Source organism: Oncorhynchus nerka, linkage group LG21 (genome assembly GCF_034236695.1).
Source record: "Oncorhynchus nerka isolate Pitt River linkage group LG21, Oner_Uvic_2.0, whole genome shotgun sequence".
Taxonomy (NCBI): Eukaryota; Metazoa; Chordata; class Actinopteri; order Salmoniformes; family Salmonidae; genus Oncorhynchus; species Oncorhynchus nerka.
The window spans coordinates 14,890,330-14,918,149 of NC_088416.1; the positions used below are offsets into that span (position 1 = coordinate 14,890,330).

At 42.2% G+C, this 27,820-nt stretch overlaps 1 protein-coding gene and 1 pseudogene across 1 annotated transcript; both read left to right on the plus strand.

The window, feature by feature from the left end:
* LOC115103942 (zinc finger protein OZF-like) lies at positions 1-6,036 on the plus strand. The gene is made up of 2 exons (XM_065006347.1): positions 1-571; positions 2,709-6,036. The coding sequence occupies exons 1-2, from the start codon at positions 226-228 to the stop codon at positions 3,920-3,922; spliced, it is 1,560 nt and encodes a 519-aa protein (XP_064862419.1). The 5' UTR covers positions 1-225; the 3' UTR covers positions 3,923-6,036.
* LOC115103477 (zinc finger protein ZFP2-like) lies at positions 5,289-25,979 on the plus strand (annotated as a pseudogene).
* The last annotated feature ends 1,841 nt before the right edge of the window (positions 25,980-27,820 follow it).

Here is a 27,820-nt window from a genome sequence, read left to right on the forward strand (position 1 = left end):
TTCAACAACTGCAGCCACATCGGTAGCTCGCTAGACAACAAAGTCGGAACATTCACGTTCTTTAGGACAATTTAGTGGTTTATTTGCCACTATGATTTAAACATACGTATGTGGAAACAAGTAGCTACCCCATTTAATTTAATATTTACGTTGTAAATCAACTAGCTGGCTGGTTAAGTTAGCACTAGCCTAGTCGCTAATGCTAACTAGCTATTATCTCTGACCATGAGTTCAATAAGCTACTCTCCTACTGCTGAAGAAGATATGGTCTGCTGGACGGAGAAGGAAGCTCTCGTCAAAGAGGAGGCGGAAGAGAAAGATGTTACAATACAAAAACAAGTAGAGGGTGAGGCTGTTACCGTGAAAGAAGAGGAAGACGCCTTCAGAGTGAAAGAGGAGGAGGATGTTACTGTAAAAGAAAAGGAGGAAGATGCAGTTTTTAGAGTGGAGGATGAAGTGAAAGAAGATGAAGACGTTTTTGGAATGAAGGCTGAAGAGGGGGAGATTACTGTCACATTAGAGGAGGACGAAGAAGAGAAGACTGGAGAACTGATTAACAACAGTAAATACAGTGAGTACTATCTTATAAAACAGGGACATTGATCTGATTAACACCAGTAAATACCGTGAGTACTATCTTATAAAACAGGGACATTGATCTGATTAACACCAGTAAATACAGTGAGTACTATCTTATAAAACAGGGACATTGATCTGATTAACACCAGTAAATACAGTGAGTACTATCTTACAAAACAGGGACACAAAACTCTGCAATTGTTAAACTAATGTGTGATTTTTAAAAGGGCACTACACTTGAATATGTTTTTGTACTGTCGGAATTGTTGATGACGTCCTCCAGTGATTTAAAAAAACGTTTCCTGTTGAAAAGTGATATATAAAATACAGTAAAGTAAAAACACACTAAAGGCAAAGAAATAAATGTTGTGTTTTTTGAGAGAACTGCTAACTAGAAGGAGTGAGTGATGTCATGGTAATGCATTCAAGGAGTTGGCTTGATGGGAAGTCGTGATGTCAACCAAATAGAGACCGATCTTTATGTGAATATTCATTATTATTTTTAAAAACCTTCTTGTTCTGTCAAGTTGGTTGTTGATCATTGCTAGAAAGCTATTTTTAAATCCTTGCTATAGACTTTCAAGACAATTTATGTCCAAACTGTAAATAGGCCACTCAGGAACATTCAATGTCATCTTGGTAAGCTCCTCCAGTGTAGATTTGACCTTCTGGTTTAGGTTATTGTCCTATTTGTACAGTTTTTTTTGTATTCAGATCTCTGAAATGCACTCTACCTACGTAACATTTAGTGCCTCCTTATATTACACTGGGAAAACAGTTTTCATGGGTACAGAAATCCTAAATAATTTCAGAGTATGCAAAATCCAATGGTTCTAACCGAGAGTCACCTTAACTTTATTGACATCACCCAAATCGATACTGTCATTAACATGGTTCTTCAATAATGACATATAATGACTGTTTAGATACAGTCACATGTTCAACTATCATCAGCTGATCCAGGAAATCCTTTTGGAGAACTGTTCCTTGATGGATAGGGTATTGTATAACACACAGAGCTATTTTCCTTTATTCAGGACATTTAGAATGACAACACATTACAGAGTAGCCTAGTGGGATTATTCACAAAATTATCTGGTGATCAGGTTATGAAATGTCATGACAAAGACATTTTAGATTCCATGTTTCACCTGAAATATTAAATGATTTATAGTCCTACATCTAGGTAGGCCTATGTTGTTGTTATGTGACGTTATGGGCCTACATTAGGTGTATGTTATTGTTAGGTGAAGTTAGGGGTCCTACAGTCGGTCTATGTTGTTGTTAGGTGAAGTTATGGGTACTACAGTAGGTCTATGTTATTGTTAGGTGAAGTTGTGGGTCATACAGTAGGTCTGTGTTGTTGTTAGGGGAAGTTAAAAACAGTGTACAAACCCTCATTGTCCGGCTGATGGCAAAGCTATCTTAAAGAGAATTTTACTGGTTGAAGTGTTTTTTAAGTGTAAAGCAGTTAATTTGCGACAATAACACAAACATATTAAGCAGGACATTCAAACAAGCCTTACAATTATAATCCAAAAGTAATGTGAAATTCACTCATATTCAACCTTGAAATGGAGGCAATTTTTGCTCTCAGCCTATGAGTTTTCCCCCACGTTGGTGAATTAGTGAATAGACACAGAGCTTTATGTGATCTTGCGCTGTAATATTCAGAATACATTGTGAAAAACTAAAATGTTTGCTCACCATTTTTGTTCCAGGCAGATATACTACATCCATAACTAGTGGTTTCCTCATTACCAGATATACTACATCCATAACTAGCGGTTTCCTCATTACCAGATATACTACATCCATAACTAGTGGTTTCCTCATTAGCAGGGAGGAGTTTCTGCAATCAAATTGTATGCGCTTTGCCCTCGTGTCGCAATTTGAGCAAACACAGAAAGGAGCCTATATTTCTGGTTACTACTAATGTGAAAACAAGACAAATATGATTGTTGCTCACTTGACTGTCTTAATTGTCAAATAATTGAACAGGCGTCAATCATTGTACAACTTCATGGGTATGCTCTGGGCATCACCTTTTACCTCAAAAGAACAGTGGATTTCTGCTGTTGTGGGCCTTAAGGGCCTTAACCGTCTGTCTGAATTTGTCATTCACACAGGAGAGAGACGGGACAATCGTGGATCCTTTGTGGAGCCTCAACATGTTGCTGATGAGGCAGAGAAAAGTCTCTCCGCATCAGAACAACTCAAGAAACACCAGCAGAGACCTACCGGGAAGAAATCTCACTGCTGCTCTGACTGTGGGAAAATATTAAACTCTTCAGTAAAACTTAAAATACATCAAAGAATTCACACTGGAGAGAAACCATTTGGCTGTACTCAATGTGGGAAGAGTTTTTTTCGGCTACAAACCCTGAAATCACACCAGAGAATACACACTGGGGAGAAACCTTATAGCTGTGATCAATGTGGGAAGAGTTTTACTCAGCTAAACAGCCTGATTGTACACCAGCGGACACACACAGGAGAAAAATCTTATAGCTGTAGTCAATGTGGTAAGAGTTTTTCTACATCTAGCTATCTAACCATACACCAGAGAACACACACAGGAGAGAAACCATATAGCTGTAATCAATGTAGGAAGAGTTTTACTCAGCTAAACAGCCTGGTAGTACACAAGCGGACACACACAGGAGAGAAACCTTTTGGCTGTGATCAATGTGGAAAGAGTTTTGGTACATCTGGCTGCCTGAATACACACCAGAGAACACACACAGGAGAGAAACCTTATACCTGTGATCAATGTGGGAAGAGTTTTGGTACATCTGGCTCCCTGAATACACACCAGAGAACACACACAGGAGAGAAATCGTATAGCTGTATTCAGTGTGGGAAGAGTTTTACTCAGCTAAACAGCCTGATAGTACACCAGCGGACACACACAGGAGAGAAACCTTATAGCTGTGAACAATGTGGGAAGGGTTTTACTACATCTAGCCAGCTGACTTTACACCAGAGAATACATACAGGAGAGAAACCTTATAGCTGTGATCAATGTGGGAAGAGTTTTACGACATCTAGCCAGCTAACTATACACCAGAGAACACACACAGGACATACTCTTTATAGCTGTACTCAATGTGGGAAGAGTTTTTCTACATCTAGTTATCTAACTATACACCAGAGAACACACACAGGAGAGAAACCATTTAGCTGTAATCAATGTGGGAGGAATTTTACTTGGCTCAACAGCCTGGTATCACACCAGAGAACACACACAGGAGAAAAACCTCATAGCTGTAATCAATGTGGGAAGAGATACTCTGATAAGAGATCTCTGACTAAACATCAGAAAATACATGTTGTTTCATGATATCAATTAAATGATGTCACAATGTAGAATGTTTTAACATTGTAGGAGCAGTATTTTAATGAATGTCAGAATATAGAACCGTTAACATTTGCCCCCTGGGTTCAATGATTTTAGCTCTGAATTGAAGCTAAAATCAATGATTCAAGCTCTGAATTGAAAGAGTACTAAATATGAGATTTGACAAAAAGTGACTAACAAAGAAAGAGTTGTGTTACACTTACCACGTTGGTGACCCACTTGAACCAAAATGCAACACTTCAAAATGTTGCTAGCTGTTTTCTACAAATTGTCCTCTAACCAGTGATGTACACATTACTTCCAGATTCCGTGTGGGTTCTAAGCTGTTAGTTTTAACAGGATGTGCAACCTCATCTCCCTCCTGTCAAACAATTGATTTCAACATGATATCGATGAGTGATGACAAATAAGTGTTGTGTTCCTTTGTTTAGCGACCCCTACATTTAAATGCATCACTCCAAAATGTAGCTGACTGTCTTCTGCAAGTTGTCCTCTAATCAGCGAGGTAAAATATATCTTCCATTTCCATATGTTTTTTTAGCTGTGTTAGTTTCAACATCACGTACAACCTGATCCCCCCCCCCCCACCCCCCTAATCGATATCAGTGATTTATTGCTACTTGTCAAAACAACAGCGTTTTTGGTGCTTGTGCAGTTTATAAGGAGCTTGTTGAACAATATTTAATTATAAGCTGATTGTTTAAAAAAAATACAAGTAATGTATTATTGCAGATGTTTGTGTATATAGCACATTTTATGTCTAGGATTTCAATTAATAACACACTTCTTCTGCATGTTATTGATTTGGACACGTTAAAACTGTGACATTGGGGATATCCTACCCAGCAAAATGTCACTGAAAATAAGACTATGCCCAATATAAGTTTGGTTTTGGTTGAAAGTTGAAAATAAATGTTTTTTTATTTCAACATACTTGAATCCTATACAAATGGACGCAGTATAATAAATTGGTCTATAATCAATTTTATTAACAATCGTCATAAATTGAGTCATAAATGTAGGATATATTTGTTGTCCTAAGGGGAAGGTGTTACAGGCTTTGGTTTTTCCATTTATGTTGAGGTTGGACTTTAGCACGTAGGACGCACTGATTGGTGTCACCTCGTTAGTCAGTATGTGTTACACCTGTGCTGGCTTGTCCATCTCGTTAGTGGGAAGGTGTTTCACCTGAGCTGGTCCAGGTTCTATTTAAGAGTGTCTGGCCCATTGCTAAAATTGTCTTGATAGATGTGGAGAGTCAACACCTTTAGTTGCGCCACCTTTTTGGATTTTTTTCCTGTTTATAAGTTTGAGGTGGTGGGACGGGTGCGCCATCGTCCGTGAGGAGATGGCGCAAAGTACATCTGGTCAGTCGGTTCCGGGGATTGGACTGGCCAACACGGTGCGCTTTTCTTGGCGGGAAAAAGAGATGGAGCCTTGGGGGAGAGAAACCTTCGGGAGGAACATCATAATGGGGCACCTAAAATTGAAGGTTAAAGATGTTCTCTGCCTTCAGGGGAACCCAATGGAGAAGGGGTTTGATGTAACCCTATATTTGGAAGAAAAACACAATGAGATTATGAAGACGGTGACGGAAGGGAAAGAAGATGGTCCCCTGTGTCTTTACACGGTGACCAGCCTGGCAAGAAACAACTTAAGGGTGGTCACCGTAACCATGTACAATCCGCACGTGAAGGACGAAGAAGTGAGGGCCTTTCTGGGGAGGTACATGGACAATGTCTCCTCAGCGAGGTACCTCAGGGACTCCCTGGGTTTCTGGAATGGGAAGAGAGGCTTCCAGGCGTTACTCAGGGAGTCCCCGAAGAGTGTGGATGGCTACCTCCATCCTCCGGCAATGTTCTCCCTGGGGGCTGACAGGGGAACCCTATACTATGCACGTCAGCCCCCGTTCTGCAGGCGTTGTATGGCCTACGGCCATACCCTGGCCTCGTGCAGTAACAAGAAATGTCGCTTTTGTGGGTCGGAAGAGCACGAGGCCAGGGAGTGTGACGAGCCCAAGGCTTGCCACGGGTGTGGCTCCAGAGAACACCTGTGGCGTGATTGCCCGGATCGTCACAGGTCATACGCGTCTGCAGCTGGGGTGGGGAGCGGGGGATGGGGGGAGGAAAGAAAGGACGTGTGCGGATTGTACGGATGGCACAGGGGAAAAGAAGGCAAGAGAAGAGGATGGAAAGAAGGAAGAAATGAGAAGAAAGAGGCGGGAAGAAGGAAAGAGTGGAAAAGAAGAGGAGAAGGAAAAGAAGGCAGAAGAACATAAAGGAGCGGTGCAGGGGACAGTGGTGCGAGAAGGAGTGGAAGAGGGAACAGGGACAGTGACGGAGAAGGAGGGAGGAGGGAGGTGGAGGGGGGGGTGGGAGGGGGGAGATGGGGGGAAGGAGTGGGGGGACAGCCTGCCAGGCTTCCTCGAGGTCGAAATGAGGGATTTGGTGGAGGAGTTAGCGGGGATGGGACGTTGTGTCTCCCCGCTACCTCCTTCACCAAAGAAGAAAGGGATGAAGAGGGGGAGCTTGGCAGGAAGTGAGAGGGAGGGGGTGTGGAGGGGGAGGGGGAGGCTAAGAGAGTGGCGGGGGATGGTAATTTGTCCTCCCGGTTTGCCTCAGCCCCTTGCATTTTAGTGGATGACTCCAGTGAGGGGTCGGTGGGCTGTTTGCTAGAGGGATCCCAACTCCTGTTTGAGGAGGTGGGGTCCCCTACATGCAGCCCCGAGGCAAACAGGGAGGGGGGGATGGTGGGTGGGGAGGGAGGACCCAACACACTGCCTGGGTCATGGGTTGGGATGGAGGACGGGGGGGCGTCAGGAGAGGAGAGGACGTCCCCGCCGGTGGAGATGGACCAGGGGAGCATCGGGTGAGTCTCCTGTTTTTTCTTTGTTTTTTTTATTTTTTATTTGTTGTTAATAATTAAATGAATAGTTCTGTTTCTTTTTTTAGTCTAAATGTTAGGGGGTTAAGGAATAATGTTAAAAGGAGGGCGGTTTTTTGTTATTTAGAGGGGGTGGGGTTTGATTTCTGTTTTTTACAGGAGGTTCACCTGAGGGATGGTGGGGATGTGTGTAGATTTAAGAGGGAGTGGGATAAGGGGGAATCTTTTTGGGGCATAGGAGTGGTGCACTCAACAGGAGTAGGGATTTTGTGTGGGCATAGAGAGGTTAAAATAGAGAACACTTTTGTAATAATGCAGGGTAGAGTTTTGGGGATAGATGTTAAGTTTAGAGAAGCTAGATATAGGTTAATTGGGGTGTATGGGCCACAGGTGGCGGCAGACAGGAGGGAGATGGTGGACTGTCTGGCGCCCCTGTGTGTTACAAACAGGCACTTGGTGATAGGAGGAGACTTTAATATAGATTTAGGGGTAGGCGGTGATAGCAGTGCAGGTGCCATCTCTGGGCTAATGGCTTGCCATGGTCTGGTTGATGGTGGCCTGCACACTACTCCGGCAATGGTCGGTCCTACATGGCGCAGCGTTGCGCGGAGGCTCGACTACATTTTTTTATCCAGGTCTTTGGGTCAGTTGTCTGGGCGGCTGTTGCTTGTTTTCTTCACCGATCACGACGGGGTGTTCCTGCAGGTGGGGTCGCCAGTCTGCCTCTTTGGTAGGGGGTACTGGAAGTTAGATCGGGATATACTGGAGGAGCAGGCTTTCGTTGACGCATTTTTTTGTTTCTTTCGGAGGCTTGACGGCCTCCGGTCCATGTGCGAGGGGGTGTTAGAGTGGTGGGATTTAGTTAAGGTGAGGATTAGGGCTTTTATAATAGGATATTGTAGAAGGAAAAAAAGGGAGGAAAGGAGGGAGGTGGATCGTATCCAAAGGTTAATTGAACTCGAGTACGAGGCAGGCAACCTCGGAGTGTCGATTGACTGGGAGAGATTCGCAGCCCTAAAGGCGCAGCTCAGGGAGCTGCAGGAGCAGAAGGCTCGAGCTTTCCTGGAGCGTGCGCATGGTGGCTTTCTAGAACATAATGAGACTTGTTCCGCTATGTTCTTTAAGTCTGTTAGGGCCAGGCAGAGTAGGAAGGTAATGCATGGAGTTAGGGAAGAAAATGGTAGTATAGTAAGTAAACCAGAGGAAATGGTCAGGGTGACAACTGATCATTTCCAAGGTTTATTTAAGGAAAGGGAAATAGATGTAGAGCAGGGAAACGTGTTTTTTAGAACACTTGTCCCGGCGGTTGCCAGAGGACATTAGAGACGTGATGGAGGCCCAGATCTCACTAGAAGAGGTTGAGAGCGCTCTTAGGAGGATGGGAAAAGGGAAGGTGCCTGGGATGGATGGGCTGCCGGCTGAGTTTTACCTCAAGTTTTGGGGTATACTTGGACCAGTGGTTCTCGAAGTCTTGAAGGCCATCCTTGAGACAGGGGTCCCGGGGGGATCAATGGCTGTTGGTGTGCTGTCACTTCTTTATAAGAAGGGGGAAGCAACTGACCTTGGCAACTGGCGGCCATTGACCATGCTGTGCGTAGATTACAAGATTCTTGCAAAGGTTTTAGCAGACCGGTTGCGCAGACAGCCCTTCCCCTACGTCGTCCACGAGGATCAGACGTGCGGGGTAGAGGGCCGCTCTATAAGATGGAACCTACAGTTGATCAGGGATTCCATCGCTTGGGTTGAAGATAGAGGGCTGCCTTTAATGGTAGCAGCTAGATCAGGCGAAAGCTTTTGATCGCGTGAATAGATCTTTTCTATTCAGGGTGTTAGGTAGATTAGGATTTGGGGAGAAGTTTATAGGATGGATCCGTACTTTATATGTCGGAGCGGGGTGTCGAGTTAGTGTAAATAGTCACTTAGGTGACGTTTTTGACCTCTCGTCTGGGGTCAGGCAGGGATGCCCACTCTCGCTCTCCTCTTCGTTCTGTACATGGAGCCTCTGGGGGCTGCCATTAGGGCAGACACAGGGGTGGAAGGCTTGTTGATCCCTGGAAGTGGTGGGCTGCGTGTTAAGATGACGCAGTACGCCGACGACACTTCCTTGCTGTTGTGCAAGGACTCATGCCTGACAAGGTCCCTTGCCATCTTTGGGGATTTCACCCGAGCGTCGGGAGCAGTTCTGAACCATGCAAAGTCTTCCGTCATGTTTTTCGGAAGATGGCGCGGTAGAACGGATGTGCCTGGGGGGTTATCTCTCTGTGAAGGGGCCCTGAGGATTCTCGGGGTTCATTTTGAGACCTCCGGCTCAGCGACGCTAAACTGGAACATGCGTATCGCAGTGGTACAGAGGAAGCTAGCAATGTGGAAGGCTAGGTATTTGTCTTTTATGGGCAAAGTCCTGGTCCTAAAGGTGGATGTGTTGCCGTCTCTTTTGTATTTGGCGTACATCTACCCATTGCCGGCTTGTCTGAGGAGGCCTCTAGTGAGGCTTGTGTTTCAGTTTATGTGGAGTGGCAGGTGCGAGTGGGTCGCCAGGGCACGCATGATCTGTCCCATCGGGGAGGGAGGTAGGGGGGTACCACATTTCCCCCTCAAGCTGGACTCAATTTTTGTTTCTTTCTTGTTAGCGGAGCTTGCTCAGCCAGTGATACACCCGTCCGGTTACCTCCTGCGGGTGTTCTTCTCGTATCAGGCGAGAAGCGTAATGGTGTGGTCTAACACGGGTTCTCGGGCGGAACAGCTGCCGTGGCACTTTGGTCGTGCGGCCAAGTGGCTGAGTGCGCACCCCGAGGTTGAAGTTGCCCGAGTAGGTTTAGACCACAGGCACCTGTACGAGGAGGTCAGGCAGGCAGGGAGTCCTGCGCCCGTAGCGGGCATCTCGTCAGTGGTCTGGGAGGGAGTGCAGGCGCGGGGCCTGGACAACGGGCTCAAGGACCTGAATTGGTTGAGCCTTCATAAGCGTTTGCCGGTACTTTCCATCTTGTACCGGTATAGTGTGGTGCGATCCCCCACCTGTCCAAGATCCTCTTGTGGCAGGGAGGAGACTGTGCGCCATGCCTTCTGGGACTGTGCCTTTGCCGGACTAGTCTGGGCTAGGGCACGGGTGATGCTAGGTGTGGTTAGGAGTGATTTTGTTTTGACATGGGCTAGGCTAGAGAGAGGCGTAGGGAGAGCAAAGGGAACGGATAGGGACAGGTTTCTGCTCTGGCTTCTCATGAGTCTCTTTAAAAAGGGACTGTGGGAAGCCAGGAAGAATTTTGTCAAGACAGGGAGAGATTGGGGGGTGGAAGGGATAGTGAGAAGGGTGGAAGGTGATTTGAGGGGGAGGATGAAGAGGGAGGAGAGGAAGTGGGGGAAGCATGCGGCACGGGAGAGGTGGAAAGGGGGTTTAGGGCTGGGAGTGTTAGAGTGAGTTTGGTAAGGGGATAGATTAGGGAAGGGGAGATAGGGAAAGGGTTAGGTATTGGTTAGGTATGACGGGGGAGGGACGATGCTCCCCTGAGGTTTGTTTTTGTTTGGTGTTTGGTGATTTGGTTTTGTAAATATAAGTAATTAAGAATGAATGAGAGATATGATTTTGTAAAGTGTGAATGGTATTGATTGTAAATAAATTATTTTAACCACCACCTTTTTGGTTTTGCTTCCTGTCTTTTACTTTGTTATGGGTTTTTCTTTTGATTGCATGTTCTTGGGCAGATTTAGTGGGTCTCATGGTGGGTGTCTTTTTTGTCCCAGTTGTTGTTACTAGTCAACTTCCAGTGGACACCCCTATAGTGTCTTTCAGAGCCCCTCCTAAAAAAACAAGCTTATATTTTGGGTTGGATATTGCATCCAATTAATATTTTAATCAATGGAATTATCTTAGAATGTTCATTAGTCTTTCAGTTGTTAGTCTTCTGTTTGTTGTGTACTAAATATTTCTGTTTTCATTTTTTTCTTCTTCTGTGAAGCCATTGTGTTGCATCCATGTCTGAAATGTGCTGTATAAATAAAGCTTGATTTGATTTCAACAAATGAGCCCAATCAACAGACTCTTGGTCCCTCTTAGTATGAAAAACAGTATCATTTTTCTGGAGTGGTAAACACCACCCCCGGCTCTACCAGGGGCTTGAGGTAGTCTCCAACAGCTCTGCTTATGTCATGTTCTGTGGCCTTGCTGTTCCATTTGTTGACTGCCCCTGCAACACAGAAAGAAACACATTTAGTCATATATAAAACACTCAAAGTAATGGATATGGAGCATCTACAGCTTCAGTTACACCTGGCACCTAAATGTGACGTATGCCATCCGATCACGCCAAGCTGCATTAGGTTCAGATCTACCAGGATGGGCCTTTGACATAGTCTGGACAGTCAGGACACTGAATATAAAAAGGCAATGTAAAGAGGTGGGGTGAATGAGTGGGGAAAGTACATTCTACACAAATGACCTTCATAATAGCAAAGAACAAATGTGTGTCTGAGGGGAAAATAACTGTCATACAGGTGGAAGGGGTGATAAATTACACCAATATCAGTGGCCAATTTGCACTAATGTAAATAAACATAGATGATGGACCATATTCCCTTTAGCTGACGTGATGAACCACTAAGGAGAAGAGAGAATAAAGTAGACGGCACGGGTCAAAATGTTGATTTATGACCCTGTGTCCATGATGACGTATACATGTCCAAATATGGGCCTTCGGCCAGGACATCCTGTTCCTGTGGTCACGTGTTAGAGGTGTGTTATTTTATATCTATATTGCATCCTTTGAAGTTGTCATGCTGATTGATGTCTAGGGACCTGGTTGAACTGGGGGTGTTCTGTGTTTGAACTTTTGAAAGAGTATGGCCCCACACCCCCCAGTTTTATTGTCCTTGTGGTTGCTATCTATGAAGCAGAGGTAGGTGTGTGTGTGTGCGCGCGTGCGTGTGTGTGTGTGTTAGAAACAAGGTCCCTTGGCATTGTGTCCATTTCAAGCTTTCAACAACAATTAAACAGCCATCTAAATAATGTTTCTCAGCCTAACACACTGTTGAGTTCCCTATTTAGTTATGTTTATATGTACATGCACAGAGCTAAGCGACTTTGCGATGGTGAATTTGAAACGGATAATGGTCAGGGCTATCCGGACCCTTTATCTGTAAGAAATAGTAAAAATGTTGAATTATAACGTGTGTTAAAATGTATGTACTAAATATTTTGAATTAAATCTTTGGTTTTAAAAATGTATCTCACCCTTTAACGAAAGGGGAAGCTGTCTTTTCTCTCACGCCAGGGTCTGTCGCAGAGAAATGTCATGTCTGAAAAAAACGTATTATTTTATAATATAGAATGCAGAGGTGTGTACTGAACATGTACCCTTTATAAAACAAAATGGTCTACGGTCAAATGCATCTATAGTTTTTAATGAAGTGGTCGTTGCATTCATTTAGATTATTTCAACATAGTCTAGAACCAGTAAGAACATAGATTGAATGATCTGCTTTGTGCTATTGAGCAAGAGGCCTGACCCATTTATATGTAAGAAGCCACACTTTTATATTCATATCCATTAGGAGGGAGGGCTTCCTAATGTTATCTGTCCTGGGACTGCTGCCTGGTGTCTTACGAAGTTGTTCAGAGTGCACACTTTTCGTTTTTTAAGAAATAAATATTCTTGGGTATGTGATTATTTGGATTTACGTCGAAAATTGTGTGATCGCGAAGGGCTACGTAAAGGACAGGGTGCAGTTTGCTTCTGAGAATCCCCGTCTAACAGTCGCTTCCCAATCACTTATGTCCAGTAGCCTTCAGAAATATCCATTAGGAGGGATTCAGAATATATTTTTTAATCTGTCCTGGCAGCTAAATATTCTGGGCCTGTGGGTTTGCGCTAAAGCTGTGTTAACATAGTGTTAAAGTATATGCTCCACTAGACTCGTTCCGCGTTCTGTCCCTAACTAGCGAAAGTACGGAATGAGTTTACAGGGCCGTGGTGCCATTTTTTCGGGAAATATCATATATGCAACACCCTGTATATTTGGGTTAGAGAACAAATGCGGTGAATTCAAACAGCAGGAGGGGATGTCGAGACATTTTGTCTACAACCAGGGTGGGGGGCACCGGGCACTGATTGGAGATATCAATGTTTAACCCCGGAGGGGGGCTGCTCGGCAGATATCTGGACATGCCGTATGCATGATAGTACAAACCTTGGTTTCAAACGATTCTCTACAGAGATAAAGTGCATATGCCTGGGCCCCTGTTGAACACACACCCGCCCCTTTTTGTTTTTGAAACGCACACACACTCCTGCTGCTCCGTCACACGCACACTCACCCTGATTTTCCGTGTCTTTTTCCTTCGCGACAGACCGGGGTGATGGATGGAAAGGACATTTTCCTGTCGTTAAAGGGTGAGATATTGTGTATTCTATAATAATTTAAGGTCCATAAATATTTTATGCAAAATAATGAAAGCATAATGTAGTTCAGATAGAGCACGATCATCAGGGCGGGCGATAGAGTACACACTGTATCAACGGCTTGAATTTCTGACAAAATAATATTGTCAATGTATACAATATATTTGTTTATTAGACCTACCAACATATAACACAATATTGAGATAGTAAAAAATGTATATGCAACATTTTCTTAAATGTCATCCCCGTGCTTTTTGCTTTATAGGTATGCTCTGATAGTCCTAAATCCAGACATAATCCACACATATGTGATTGTTATAACTGTTCTACGTTGTGGGGGAACAAATTTATGTTTTCCTGGAAGGGTGAGCTTTCATAAATGGGGTCAAAATAAAATATGCTAGAAGCGATAGAAACAAGGATGTATTAGATAGAAACTAATAGTGTATATCATGGGTAACTCCCGTTATCATGGTTAATTGATAGGTGTTCCATTCTGTGGACTGATCTAGACTATGTTGAAATAATCTAAATGAATGCAGCGACCACTTCATTAAAAACTATAGATGCATTTGACCATAGACCATTTTGTTTTATAAAGGGTACATGTTCAGTACACACCTCTGCATTCTATATTATAAAGTAGGCTGTTGGTCTTTGAGGTCAGTTATGTCAATTTGCCTTTCTACATCTCATTGACCTACTGTCAACTCCCTCAGTTGTAAACATCTACAATAATCATTAGTGTTTTATGTAAAAACATTGGGAGGCCTGCAGTTGGAGGCCTACAATGTTTATAACATACCATTGTAGGAAAGACTATAAAATAATACATGTTTTTTTCAGACATTACATTTCTCTGCGACAGACCCTGGCGTGAGAGAAAAGACAGCTTCCCCTTTCGTTAAAGGGTGAGATACATTTTTAAAACCAATGATTTAATTCAAAATATTTAGTACATACATTTTAACACACATTATAATTCAACATTGTTACTATTTCTTACAGATAAAGGGTCCGGTTAGCCCTGACCATTATCCGTTTCCAATTCACCATCGCCAAAAGTCGCTTGCCCGCTCCATTGAAGTCCGGACGTTTTCACTCCAGGGAAATATCCTCCTTCGGCCTTGTGAGTCCTGGGTATGCCCACAGCATTAATTAATAAGCTTGGTAGAAACTGTTTTAGCCATAAGTAAAGGCCTTTCATGAAGAGGCTGTCTTCATTGACTGTGACACATATTTAACACGTATTGCTTGTTACCTAAGGCTCTCTATCACTGTACATATTGTGAAATGTGGTTTCTCTAAAGTTATTACACCCTAAACCTGAATCTGAAATTACCTTTAGGATCTTTTCTTTGGGGGGTTCTAATCTCCCCGGTGTACATGCACCGAACATCCATAGGCTGGAGCCATCTGGAAGCTCTGTGCATGTACATATAAAGATAACTAAATAAGGAACTCAACAGTGTGTTAGGCTGAGAAACATTATTTAGATGGCTGTTTAATTGTTGATGAAAGCTTGAAATGGACACAATGCCAAGGTACCTTGTTTCTAACACACACACACACACACACACACACACACACACACACACACACACACACACACACACACACACACACACACACAACAATATAACAAATAATGAGCTCTGGTTCCTTCAGAAATGTCCTGTTCCTCGGGCCTAAAAGAGTCTAGCCCGGTAAAGGAGTTCGGGGAACTCAAGTGACCTTTGTCACGCAAAGTTTGTCCGTTCATTCAAGTGCAGTGTAAACCCAGTATTAATCATACAATCAAAATAACAGTTATTTTACCACACAACTATAAAGCATATCAAATACTAATACGTCCTCACTTACAGCTAACTACATAAATCATCACGGTCTACATCACATCAAAAACAGATGAAATACCGTATACAAAAAGGTGGTTGTCAGTCCGTCAGACAATCCGCCAACAGATCTCCAGCGGGGAAAGGCCACGAAGAACAACGGAGAGGTGTAGTCCACGGACGCCCAGAGTGGATCCGATCCTGGTAAAACTCTATTTGGCTACTGTTACAGGAATTAAATTCCTCTATGTTTTAATACCCAATTAAAATTAAACACTCTGTCAATTCATAAGAATTTGTAAGACTCTTATTTGTATAAAATGGACAGAGACCGGTCTTTAAAATCAACCAGCAGCGTTTATTCTCGAGAGTACTGCCCATGATACATTTTACCACAGGTTATAAGCTGAAAATGACGTCAGCGTTTTCTAACTGTTCCGTCTCTTCTTGACACTGGTACAAAGGCTGTATAGTTCTCAAGCCATCCCACATCGTCTAGAGCCAAGGCCAGCCTGTGTAGATAAGCATTCTAGCCAGTCTGGCTATAAGTTCATTAATTTCTACCAAGGAACAGACAGTCATTATTCTAATTCTTGATTATATTTACACACATTATATTCAGGACAAGGATTATAAAGAAAATTCATACATCTATACAGTAACATAATAGTATTCTGATTAGTCAGTCCTGATTGAAATGTATACATAATTAGTCATTATTGATAAAAAAATTCCCTTAACAGCTACCAAACACACTTTTTAAAGGCAACAAAACAAACGGAATAGAGATGCTTCGGAACTGAGGGTTGAACACATCCTCATTCACGTCTCCATCACAACCCCCTTTTTGCACAGTTGATGCTGGCAATTTAATTGGGAATTAAAGGGGAAGCGCCCTATTGGAAGGAGAAGCACTGAGACAGTTCAGAAAAATTCAGGGCCGTCACAATATATATATATGAGATGAGTAATACATAGACTAAGATACAGTAGAATAGGATATAATACAGCATATACATATGAGATGAGTAATGCATAGACTAAGATACAGTAGAATAGGATAGAATACAGTATATACATATGAGATGAGTAATACATAGACTAAGATACAGTGGAATAGGATAGGATACAGTATATTCATATGAGATGAGTAATGCATAGACTAAGATACAGTAGAATAGGATAGAATACAGTATATACATATGAGATGAGTAATACATAGACTAAGATACAGTAGAGTAGGATAGAACCTAGTCTGTTCATTATATACATCTACATGATGTATTGTTACACCATCTAGGAGCAGTATAGACCTAGTCTGCTCATTATATACATCTACATGATGTATTGTTACACCACGTAGGAGCAGTATAGACCTAGTATGTTCATTATAGACATCTACATGATGTATTGTTACACCACGTAGGAGCAGTATAGACCTAGTCTGTTCATTATATACATCTACATGGTGTATTGTTACACCACGTAGGAGCAGTATAGACCTAGTCTGTTCATTATATACATCTACATGGTGTAACAATACATCATGTAGGAACAGTATAGACCTAGTCTGTTCTGGCGCCGACAGAGATTGCCGCATCGCTTCGCGTTCCTAGGAAACTATGCAGTTTTTTGTTTTTTTTACGTGTTATTTCTTACATTAGTACCCCAGGTCATCTTAGGTTTCATTACATACAGTCGAGAAGAACTACTGAATATAAGAGCAGCGTCAACTCACCATCAGTACGACCAAGAATATGACTTTCGCGAAGCGGATCCTGTGTTCTGCCTTTCACCCAGGACAACGGAATGGATCCCAGCCGGCGACCCAAAAAAACGACTTCGTAAAAGAGGGAAACGTAGCGGTCTTCTGGTCAGACTCCGGAGACGGGCTCATCGTGCACCACTCCCCAGTATCCTTCTCGCCAATGTCCAGTCTCTTGACAACAAGGTTGATGAAATCCGAGCAAGGGTAGCATTCCAGAGGGACATCAGAGACTGTCACGTTCTTTGCTTCACGGAAACATGGCTCACTGGAGAGACGCTATCGGAGTCGGTGCAGCCAGCTGGTTTCTCCACGCATCGCGCCGACAGAAACAAACATCATTCTGGTAAGAAGAGGGGCGGGGGCGTATGCCTTATGGCTAACGAGACGTGGTGTGGTCACAAAAGCATACAGGAACTCAAGTCCTTCTGTTCACCTGATTTAGAATTCCTCACAATCAAATGTCGACCGCATTATCTACCAAGGGAATTCCCTTCGATTATAATCACAGCCGTATCTATTCCCCCCCAAGCAGACACATCGATGGCTCTGAACAAACTTTATTTGACTCGTTGCAAACTGGAATCCATACATCCTGAGGCTGCATTCATTGTAGCTGGGGATTTTAACAAGGCTAATCTGAAAACAAGACTCCCTAAATTGTATCAGCATATCGATTGCGCAACCAGAGCTGGCAAAACCTTGGATCACTGCTATTCTAACTTCCGCAACGCATATAAGGCCCTGCCCCGCCCTCCTTTCGGAAAAGCTGACCACGACTCCATTTTGTTGATCCCTGCCTACAGACAGAAACTAAAACAAGAAGCTCCCACGCTGAGGTCTGTTCAACGCTGGTCCGACCAATCTGATTCCACACTCCAAGACTGCTTCCATCACGTGGACTGGGATATGTTTCGTATTGCGTCAGACAACAACATTGACGAATATGCTGATTCGGTGTGCGAGTTCATTAGAACGTGCGTTGAAGATGTCGTTCCCATAGCAACGATTAAAACATTCCCAAACCAGAAACCGTGGATTGATGGCAGCATTCGCGTGAAACTGAAAGCGCGAACCACTGCTTTTAATCAGGGCAAGGTGACCGGAAATATGACCGAATACAAACAGTGTAGCTATTCCCTCCGCAAGGCAATCAAACAAGCTAAGCGTCAGTATAGAGACAAAGTAGAATCTCAATTCAACGGCTCAGACACAAGAGGTATGTGGCAGGGTCTACAGTCAATCACGGATTACAAAATGAAAATCAGCCCCGTCACGGACCAGGATGTCTTGCTCCCAGGCAGACTAAATAACTTTTTTGCCCGCTTTGAGGACAATACAGTGCCACTGACATGGCCTGCAACCAAAACATGCGGCCTCTCCTTCACTGCAGCCGAGGTGAGTAAAACATTTAAACGTGTTAACCCTCGCAAGGCTGCAGGCCCAGACGGCATCCCCAGCCGCGCCCTCAGAGCATGCGCAGACCAGCTGGCTGGTGTGTTTACGGACATATTCAATCAATCCCTATCCCAGTCTGCTGTTCCCACATGCTTCAAGAGGGCCACCATTGTTCCTGTTCCCAAGAACGCTAAGGTAACTGAGCTAAACGACTACCGCCCCGTAGCACTCACTTCCGTCATCATGAAGTGCTTTGAGAGACTAGTCAAGGACCATATCACCTCCACCCTACCTGACACCCTAGACCCACTCCAATTTGCTTACCGCCCAAATAGGTCCACAGACGATGCAATCTCAACCACACTGCACACTGCCCTAACCCATCTGGACAAGAGGAATACCTATGTGAGAATGCTGTTCATCGACTACAGCTCGGCATTTAACACCATAGTACCCTCCAAGCTCGTCATCAAGCTCGAGACCCTGGGTCTCGACCCCGCCCTGTGCAACTGGGTACTGGACTTCCTGACGGGCCGCCCCCAGGTGGTGAGGGTAGGCAACAACATCTCCACCCCGCTGATCCTCAACACTGGGGCCCCACAAGGGTGCGTTCTGAGCCCTCTGCTGTACTCCCTGTTCACCCACGACTGCGTGGCCACGCACGCCTCCAACTCAATCATCAAGTTTGCGGACGACACAACAGTGGTAGGCTTGATTACCAACAACGACGAGACGGCCTACAGGGAGGAGGTGAGGGCCCTCGAAGTGTGGTGTCAGGAAAATAACCTCACACTCAACGTCAACAAAACTAAGGAGATGATTGTGGACTTCAGGAAACAGCAGAGGGAACACCCCCCTATCCACATCGATGGAACAGTAGTGGAGAGGGTAGCAAGTTATAAGTTCCTCGGCATACACATCACAGACAAACTGAATTGGTCCACCCACACAGACAGCATCGTGAAGAAGGCGCAGCAGCGCCTCTTCAACCTCAGGAGGCTGAAGAAATTCGACTTGTCACCAAAATAACTCACAAACTTCTACAGATGCACAATCGAGAGCATCCTGGCGGGCTGTATCACCGCCTGGTACGGCAACTGCTCCGCCCACAACCGTAAGGCTCTCCAGAGGGTAGTGAGGTCTGCACAACGCATCACCGGGGGCAAACTACCTGCCCTCCAGGACACCTACACCACCCGATGTTACAGGAAGCCCATAAAGATCATCAAGGACAACAACCACCCGAGCCACTGCCTGTCCACCCCGCTATCATCCAGAAGGCGAGGTCAGTACAGGTGCATCAAAGCTGGGACCGAGAGACTGAAAAACAGCTTCTATCTCAAGGCCATCAGACTGTTAAACAGCCACCACTAACATTGAGTGGCTGCTGCCAACACACTGACTCAACTCCAGCCACTTTAATAATGGGAATTGATGGAAAATGATGTAAAATATATCACTAGCCACTTTAAACAATGCTACCTAATATAATGTTTACATACCCTACATTATTCATCTCATATGTATACGTATATACTGTACTCTATATCATCTACTGCATCTTTATGTAATACATGTATCACTAGCCACTTTAACTATGCCACTTTGTTTACATACTCATCTCATATGTATATACTGTACTCGATACCATCTACTGCATCTTGCCTATGCCGCTCTGTACCATCACTCATTCATATATCTTTATGTACATATTCTTTATCCCCTTACACTTGTGTGTATAAGACAGTAGTTTTGGAATTGTTATTTAGATTACTTGTTGGTTATTACTGCATTGTCGGAACTAGAAGCACAAGCATTTCGCTACACTCACATTAACATCTGCTAACCATGTGTATGTGACAAATAAAATTGGATTTGATTTGATATACATCTACATGATGTATTGTTACATTGTCACACAAAAGGGAAAAAAATAAATGTTTTGAGCAAAATAGTTTTTTTTTTAGACAACTGTAAACTTGAAGGAGTGAGTGATGTCATTGTAAGGCCTTCAAGGAGTTGGCTTCATGGGAAGTCGTGATGTCATCCAATAGGCGACTGATCTTCATGTGAATATTCATTATTCTTTTTCAAATCCTTCCTGTTCTGTCACGTTGGTTGTTGATCATTGCCAGAAAGCCATTTTCAATTCTTTCCATAGACTTTCAAGATGATTTAAGTCCAAACTGTAACTAGGCCACTCAGGAACATTCATGTCATCTTGGTAAGCTCCTCCAGTGTAGATTTGGCCTTGTGGTTTAGGTTATTGTCTTGTTAGTACAGTTTTTTGTATTCAGATCTCTGAAATGCACTCTAACTACGTAACATTTAGTTTCCTTATATTACGCTGGGAAAACAGTTTTCATGGGCACAGAAATCCTAAATCATTTCAGAGTTTGCAACATCCAATGGTTCTAACCGAGTGTCACCTTAACTTTATTGACAACACCCAAATCAATACTGTCGTTAACACAGTTCTTCAATAATTACACATAATTCTTAATTCTGTAGCTGTTAAGTTACATGTTCAACTATCATCAGCTGATCCAGGAAATCATTTTCTGAATGACAGTCACATGACAAACTTTACAACATGCAACAACAACCAAAGTGCTTCTTCATTCATTATTCTGGTAAAGACAGTTATGCCGTGCTCCATGTTTAATCCAACATCCCTAACAAATGTATGTTTATGATGTGTTATTGTCTGCTTGATTTACAGTATCGTCTCGTTAGTCTGTTTGGAAACAGAGATACTTAGCTCATAATGTGTAGAGAACTGTTCCTTGATGGATAGGCTATTGTACAACACACAGAGCTATTTTCCTTTATTCAGGACATTTAGAATGACAACACATTACAGAGTAGCCTAGTGGGATTATTCACAAAATTATCTGGTGATCAGGTTATGAAATGTCATGAAAGACATTTTAGTTTCCATGTTTCACCTGAAATATAAAATTATATTTGTCCTAGGTCTATGTTATTGTTAGTTGAAGTTATGGGTCCTACAGTAGGTCTATGTTGTTGTTAGGTGAAGTTATGGGTCCTACAGTAGGTCTGTGTTGTTGTTAGGTGAAGTTATGTGTCCTACAGACCGATAGTGTGCTGTAATGTTCAGAATACATCGTGAAAAATGAAAACTTCCGCATTAAATGGAGGAGTTTCTACAACCAAATTTCGTGTGCATCGCCCTCCTGCCACAATTTTATTAAACACAGAGAGGGGCTGTGTTGGAGACCAAAAGTCGTCTGGCACACTGCTTAGTATTTCAACAACTTTAATAATTTATTTCTAGCTAACAATCATCGACGTTACTACTAATGTGAAAGGACAATTGTAAATAATTGAACAGACTTCAGTTGTTGTATAACTTCATGGCTCTGGGCTTTTAACCTAAAACAAACAATGGATTTCTGCTGTTGTGGGCCATTAACCATCTGACTTTGTTGTTCACACAGGAGAGAGACGGGACTATCGTAGATCCTCTGGAGAGCCACAACAACATTATGATGCTGACGAGGCAAAGCAGAGTCTCTCCACATCAGAACACCTCAAGAAACACCAGCAGAGACCCACAGGAAAGAAACCTCACTGCTGCTCTGACTGTGGGAAAGATTGCAAATTTTCATCAGAACTTAAAATACACCAGCGAGTACACACTGGAGAGAAATCTTACTGCTGCTCCGACTGCGGGAAACTTTTCTCAAGATCAAATTCACTAAAAGTACACCTGAAAATTCACACTGGAGAGAAATCTCACTGCTGCTCTGACTGTGGGAAACGTTGCAAAGATTCATCAGTACTTAAAATACATCAGTGAATACACACAGGGGAGAAGCCTCACCACTGTTCAGATTGTGGGAAAAGCTTTTCAACATCACAGACTCTGAAGCTGCACCAGAGAACACACACAGGAGAGAAACCTCATACCTGTGATCAATGTGGGAAGTGTTTTACTCAGTCAAGCTGCCTGAAATCACACCAGAAAATACACACTGGAGAGAAACCTTATAGCTGTGCTCAATGTGGGAATTGTTTTGTTACATCTAGCAACCTGATATCACACCAAAGAACACACACAGGAGAGAAATCTTATAGCTGTGATCAATGTAGGAAGAGTTTTGGTACATCTCAAAATTTGATGATACACCAGAGAACACACACGGGAAAGAAGCCTTATAGCTGTGATCAATGTGGGAAGAGTTTTACTACATCTAGCCATTTGACTGTTCACCAGAGAAGACACACAGGAGAGAAATCGTATAGCTGTGATCAATGTGGGAAGAGTTTTGTTTCATCTGGCCCTCTCGCTAAACATCAGAGAACACACACAGGAAATAAATCGTATAGCTGTGATGAATGTGGGAAGAGTTATACTACATCTAGCAATCTGACTATACACCAGAGAACACACACAGGAGAGAATCCTCATAGCTGTGATCAATGTGGGAAGAGATACTCTGATAAAATATCTCTGATCAAACATCAGAAAATACATGGAGTTGTTTCATGATATCAATGAAATAATGTCACAATATAGAATTGTTTAACATTGTAGAAGGAGTATTTTAATGTACAATGTAGAACCCTAAACGTTTGCCACCTATTCTATTGATTTCAACGTGATATGGATATTAGCCTCAGTGGGAAAATCTTTGTCTTTGAAATGGAATAGTACTATTTATGTGATTTAACAAAAAGTGACTAACCTAAAAAAGAGCTGTGTTACACTTACCACGTTGGTGACCCACTTGAATCAAAATGCAACACTTCAAAATGTAGCTAGCTGTTTTCTACAAATTGTCCTCTAACCAGTGATGTACACATTATTCCCAGATTCCTTGTGGTTTTTGAGCTGTTAGTTTTAACAGGACGTGCAGCCTCATCTTCCTCCTGTCACACAAATCATTTTAACATGATATTGATGAGTTATGACAAATAAGTGTTGTGTTCCTTTGTTTAGCGATCCCTACATTTAAATGCATCACTCCAAAATGTAGCTGACGGTCTTCTGCAGGTTGTCCTCTAACCAGTGAGATAAAATATATATCCCGTTTCCAGGTGTTTTGTTTAGTTGTGTTAGTTTCAACATCACGTACAACCTGATTTCCCCCCTAATCGATATCCGTGATTTATTGTTACTTGTCAAAACAACAGCGTTTTTGGTGCTTGTGCAGTTTATAAGGAGCTTGTATAAAAAAAAGAAGTAATGTGATTATTGTGGTAGATGTTTGTGTATATAGCACATTTTATTTCAATTTATCACAAACTGTTTCTGCATTTGGACTATTGATTTGGACACGTTAAAGCTGTGACATTGGGGCTATCCCACTTAGCAAAATGTCGTTGAAAATAAGACTATGCCCGAAGTACAATATACGTTTTAGTTGAAAGTTGAAAAGAAGACCATTTCATTTCAACGTACTTGCAGCCTATACACATGCACGCAGTATAATAAATCTATAATCAGTTTTAGGGACAGGAGTCCCGGTCGTCATGGTAATAACGGATCCGCTAGCAGGACAACTTCCTGTTGGAATAAATAACTGAAATATTATGGATTTTAATAATTTATGAACATACAAGTGTCTAAAGCTATTACAGCTATTACAGCGAAAACATGTCATGTGATTGTTTGAGGATGGCGCCCCACATGAACATTTCCACCGGCACAGGCTTCATACACAATTAACGATTAAATATTCACCTACTTTTTGAAAATCTTCCTCTGATTTGTCATCCAAAGGGTCCCAGCTATAACATGTAGTGTTCTTTTGTTAGATAAAATCCTTCTTTATATCCCAAAAATTCTGTTTAGTTGGCACAATCGATTTGAGTAATCCATTCTTTCAACATGCAGATAAAGGAATCCGAAAATCTACCCCTAAACTTTGTTTCAAAAAGTCAAAATACATTTCTATTTACTCGTCAAATACCCTAAAATGTAATCAAACTATAATAATTATTTTGGAAAGAAGTATGTTCAAGAGCAAACCGATTTGAGCAGGTGTGAAATGTCTTTATGGCGTGTGCAAACACGAATTTCCAAGACTGTCCCTCTACTAAAACTGATGTTTCTTATTCATTTTTAAAGTTACACGCCTGAAACCTTGAATATAGACTGCTGACACCCTGTGGAAGCCATAGGAACTGCATCCAGGGATGGTTGGTTTTTCTTTGGATTTTCTCCTACCATATCTATTGTGTTATATTCTCCTTCATTATTTTAACATTTCTACAAACTTCAGTGTTTCCTTTCCAATGCTATGAATTATATGCATATTCTGTCTTCAGGGCCTGAGATACAGGCAGTTTACTTTGGACACATCATTCAGAGAGGAAGTGGAGAGAAAAAAGGGGCCTAAGAAGTTTTAACAATCTGACATCACTCCAGTATTTCTTTATATTCCAAGTGCTAATTGTCTTTATTCCACTACTGAAGAAGCATGACTCAAATCACCTACTCACATTTCAAACATTCAGCCTGACAAAAGATACATGTTTTATTATTCCATGCCTCACCATTATGTGAATTATTGCCAATACATATTAACAAAGGGGTGTACATTTGGTTTTTATACTTCTTATTTACAATTCATGTAACATTTAGTAATCATAATTATTTATGCAACCAACTGACAATTTTGGGGTACAATAATATTGACATTGTTACCCTGCTTTTATAATATCAGGGTTCATTCTCAAATGTACTAGAGCATGACATTGGGGACTGGGCCCCGATCCAACAACATGCCTATCTAGTGAACCCTGAAAAGAGAGAGAAGCTCCGCAGTGAGGTGGAAAGTTACTACGGATATTGCAGGAGTTTCCTCTTGAAATCAGACATGTCCGTGGTAAGGACAACTTGGTGGCTGATCGTCTCAAGGGTGGGCAGTCAAAACGTTTTGTGTTTTGCGTTTAGCCAGTATGTTACCATGGATTACAATTTATTTTGACTGCACGTTTTTCTGTATTGGACATGAGTTTTGTTTGGGCTCATTCCAACGGGACGAGAGTTCTAGAAGCTAGTGAGTTTTAGGTAGACGAGAGTTCTAGAAGCTAGTGAGATATAGGAAGACGAGAGTTCTAGAAGCTAGTGAGTTTTAGGAAGACGAGAGTTCTAGAAGCTATTGAGTTTTAGGAAGACGAGAGTTCTAGAAGCTAGTGTGTTTTAGGAAGACGAGAGTTCTAGAAGCTAGTGAGTTTTAGGAAGACGAGAGTTCTAGAAGCTAGTGAGTTTTAGGAAGACGAGAGTTCTAGAAGCTAGTGGGGGAAAAAAGTTGTTTTAATTGTTGTATTGTAGGTGAAGCATTGTAGTTGATTATAATGTTAAATGGAAGTTGTTTTCTGTTGGTGGTAAGCAAACTTGTCCAACAAAAATATAGGATATATTTGTTGTCTTAAAGGGGAAGGTGTTACAGAGTTTGGTTTTTCCATTTATGTTTTGAGGTTGGACTTTAGCACGTTAGCATGTAGGGAGAACCGATTGGTGTCACCTTGTTAGTCAGTATGTGTTACACTTGTGCTGGCTTGTCCATCTCGTTATGGTTGAATATTTCATCCAATTGTTAATATTTTAATCAATGGATTTTTCTTAGGATGCTCATTAGTCTTTCAGTTGTTAACCTTGTTTTTTTATCCTCTTATGTTTGTTGTGTAATAAATATTGTTTGTTTTTCATTGTTTTTTTGCTGTGAAGCCATTGTGTTGCATCCATGTCTGAGATGTGCTGTATAAATAAAGCTAGATTTGATTTTAACATATTTCAAAACAAATTAAGCTCATGACTGACAATCAACAGACTTAATTATTTTATTTAACCTTTATTTAACTAGGCAAGTCAGTTAAGAACAAATTCTTATTTACAATGATTGCCTACCAGGAAACAGTGGGTTAATTGCCTTGTTCAGGGGCAGAGCAACATACAATGGGGCAAAAAAGTATTTAGTCAGCCACCAATTGTGCAAGTTCTCCCACTTAAAAAGATGAGAGAGGCCTGTAATTGTCATCATAGGTACACTTCAACTATGACAGACCAAATTAGAAAATAAAATCCAGAAAATTACATTGTAGGATTTTTAATGAATTTATTTGCAAATTATGGTGGAAAATAAGTATTGATGGGGCTGTAGTGGAGCAGGTTGAGAGCTTCCTTGGTGTCCACATCAACAACAAACTAGATTGGTCCAAACACACCAAGACAGTCGTGAAGAGGGCACGACAAAGCCTATTCCCCCTCAGGAGACTGAAAAGATTTGGCATGGGTCCTGAGATCCTCAAAAGGTTCTACTGCTGCAACATTGAAAGCATCCCTGACTGGTTGCATCACTGCCTGGTACGGCAATTGCTCGGCCTCCGACCGCAAGGCACTTCAGAGGGTAGTGCATACGGCCCAGTACATCACTGGGGCAAAGCTGCCTGCCATCCAGGACCTCTACACCAGGCGGTGTCAGAGGAAGGACCGAAAATTTGTCAAAGACCCCAGCCATCCCAGTCATAGACTGTTCTCTCTACTACCGCAAAGTAAGCGGTACCGGAGTGCCAAGTCTAGGACAAAAAGGCTTATAAACAGTTTTTACCCATAAGACTCCAAATGGTTACCCGGACTATTTGCATTGTGTGCCACCCCCCAACCCCTCTTTTACGCTGCTGCTACTCTCTGTTTATCTTATATGCATAGTCACTTTGACGATACCTACATGTACATACTACCTCAATAAGCCTGACTAACAGGTGTCTGTATATAGCCTTGCTACTCTTTTTTCAAATGTCTTTCTACTGTTGTTTAATTTCTTTACTTACCTTCACACACACACACCTTTTCTTTTGGCAAGCAGACAATAACATTATAAACACAAATTTGTTAGGGATGTTGGATCCAACATGGAGCACGGCATAACTGTCTTTACCAGACCAATGAATGAAGAAGCACTTTGGTTGTTGTTGCAATATACAGAAAATCCGACAATGGTGTTCACTATTACTGTGAACAAAGAACTCATGCTGTAAATACGACAATCTCCATTCCATTAAAAGGCAAAAAATACAAATACATTTTTTTAAAAGAACTCCATCATAGAAGTATATGTTGATCTAAGGGTGAAAGAGAAATAATGAAATCCACTTGAATTCCAATGGAACTTGCCAAGCTTGCTTTTTTTGTGTGGGATTTGTTTAGGGCAAATCCCACACAAAAAAAGCAAGCTTGGCAAGTGAGCCATGGCTTGGTATTCCGCAAAGAAGCAAGAAGAAATAAAAGAGAGCAACTGTAACAACTGTAAACTTTTTGGAGGAGGATATCAAGCGTGTTGAGGAAATGTGTGGACTGTACTCGCCAGTGAGTCAACATCATGTGACTGGAATTCAGAAAATGATTTCCTGGATCAGCTGATGATAGTTGATTATGTGACTATAACTAAATAGCTACAGTATTAAGAATGATGTGTAATTATTGAAGAACTGCGTTAATGACAGTATCCATTTGGGTGTTGTCAAGAAATGTAAGGTGACTCTCGATTAGAACCATTGGATTTAGCAAACTGAAATTAACTGAAATTATTTAGGATTTCTGGAAAACTGTTTTCCCAGCGTAACATAAGAAGAC

Excerpts from the sequence above, each read along its gene's own strand:
- LOC115103942 (XM_065006347.1), top strand. The coding sequence starts at position 226 with ATGAGTTCAATAAGCTACTCTCCTACTGCTGAAGAAGATATGGTCTGC. Across the intron at positions 572-2,708 it reads GATTAACAACAGTAAATACA|GAGAGAGACGGGACAATCGT; the intron begins GTGAGTACTATC and ends TCATTCACACAG.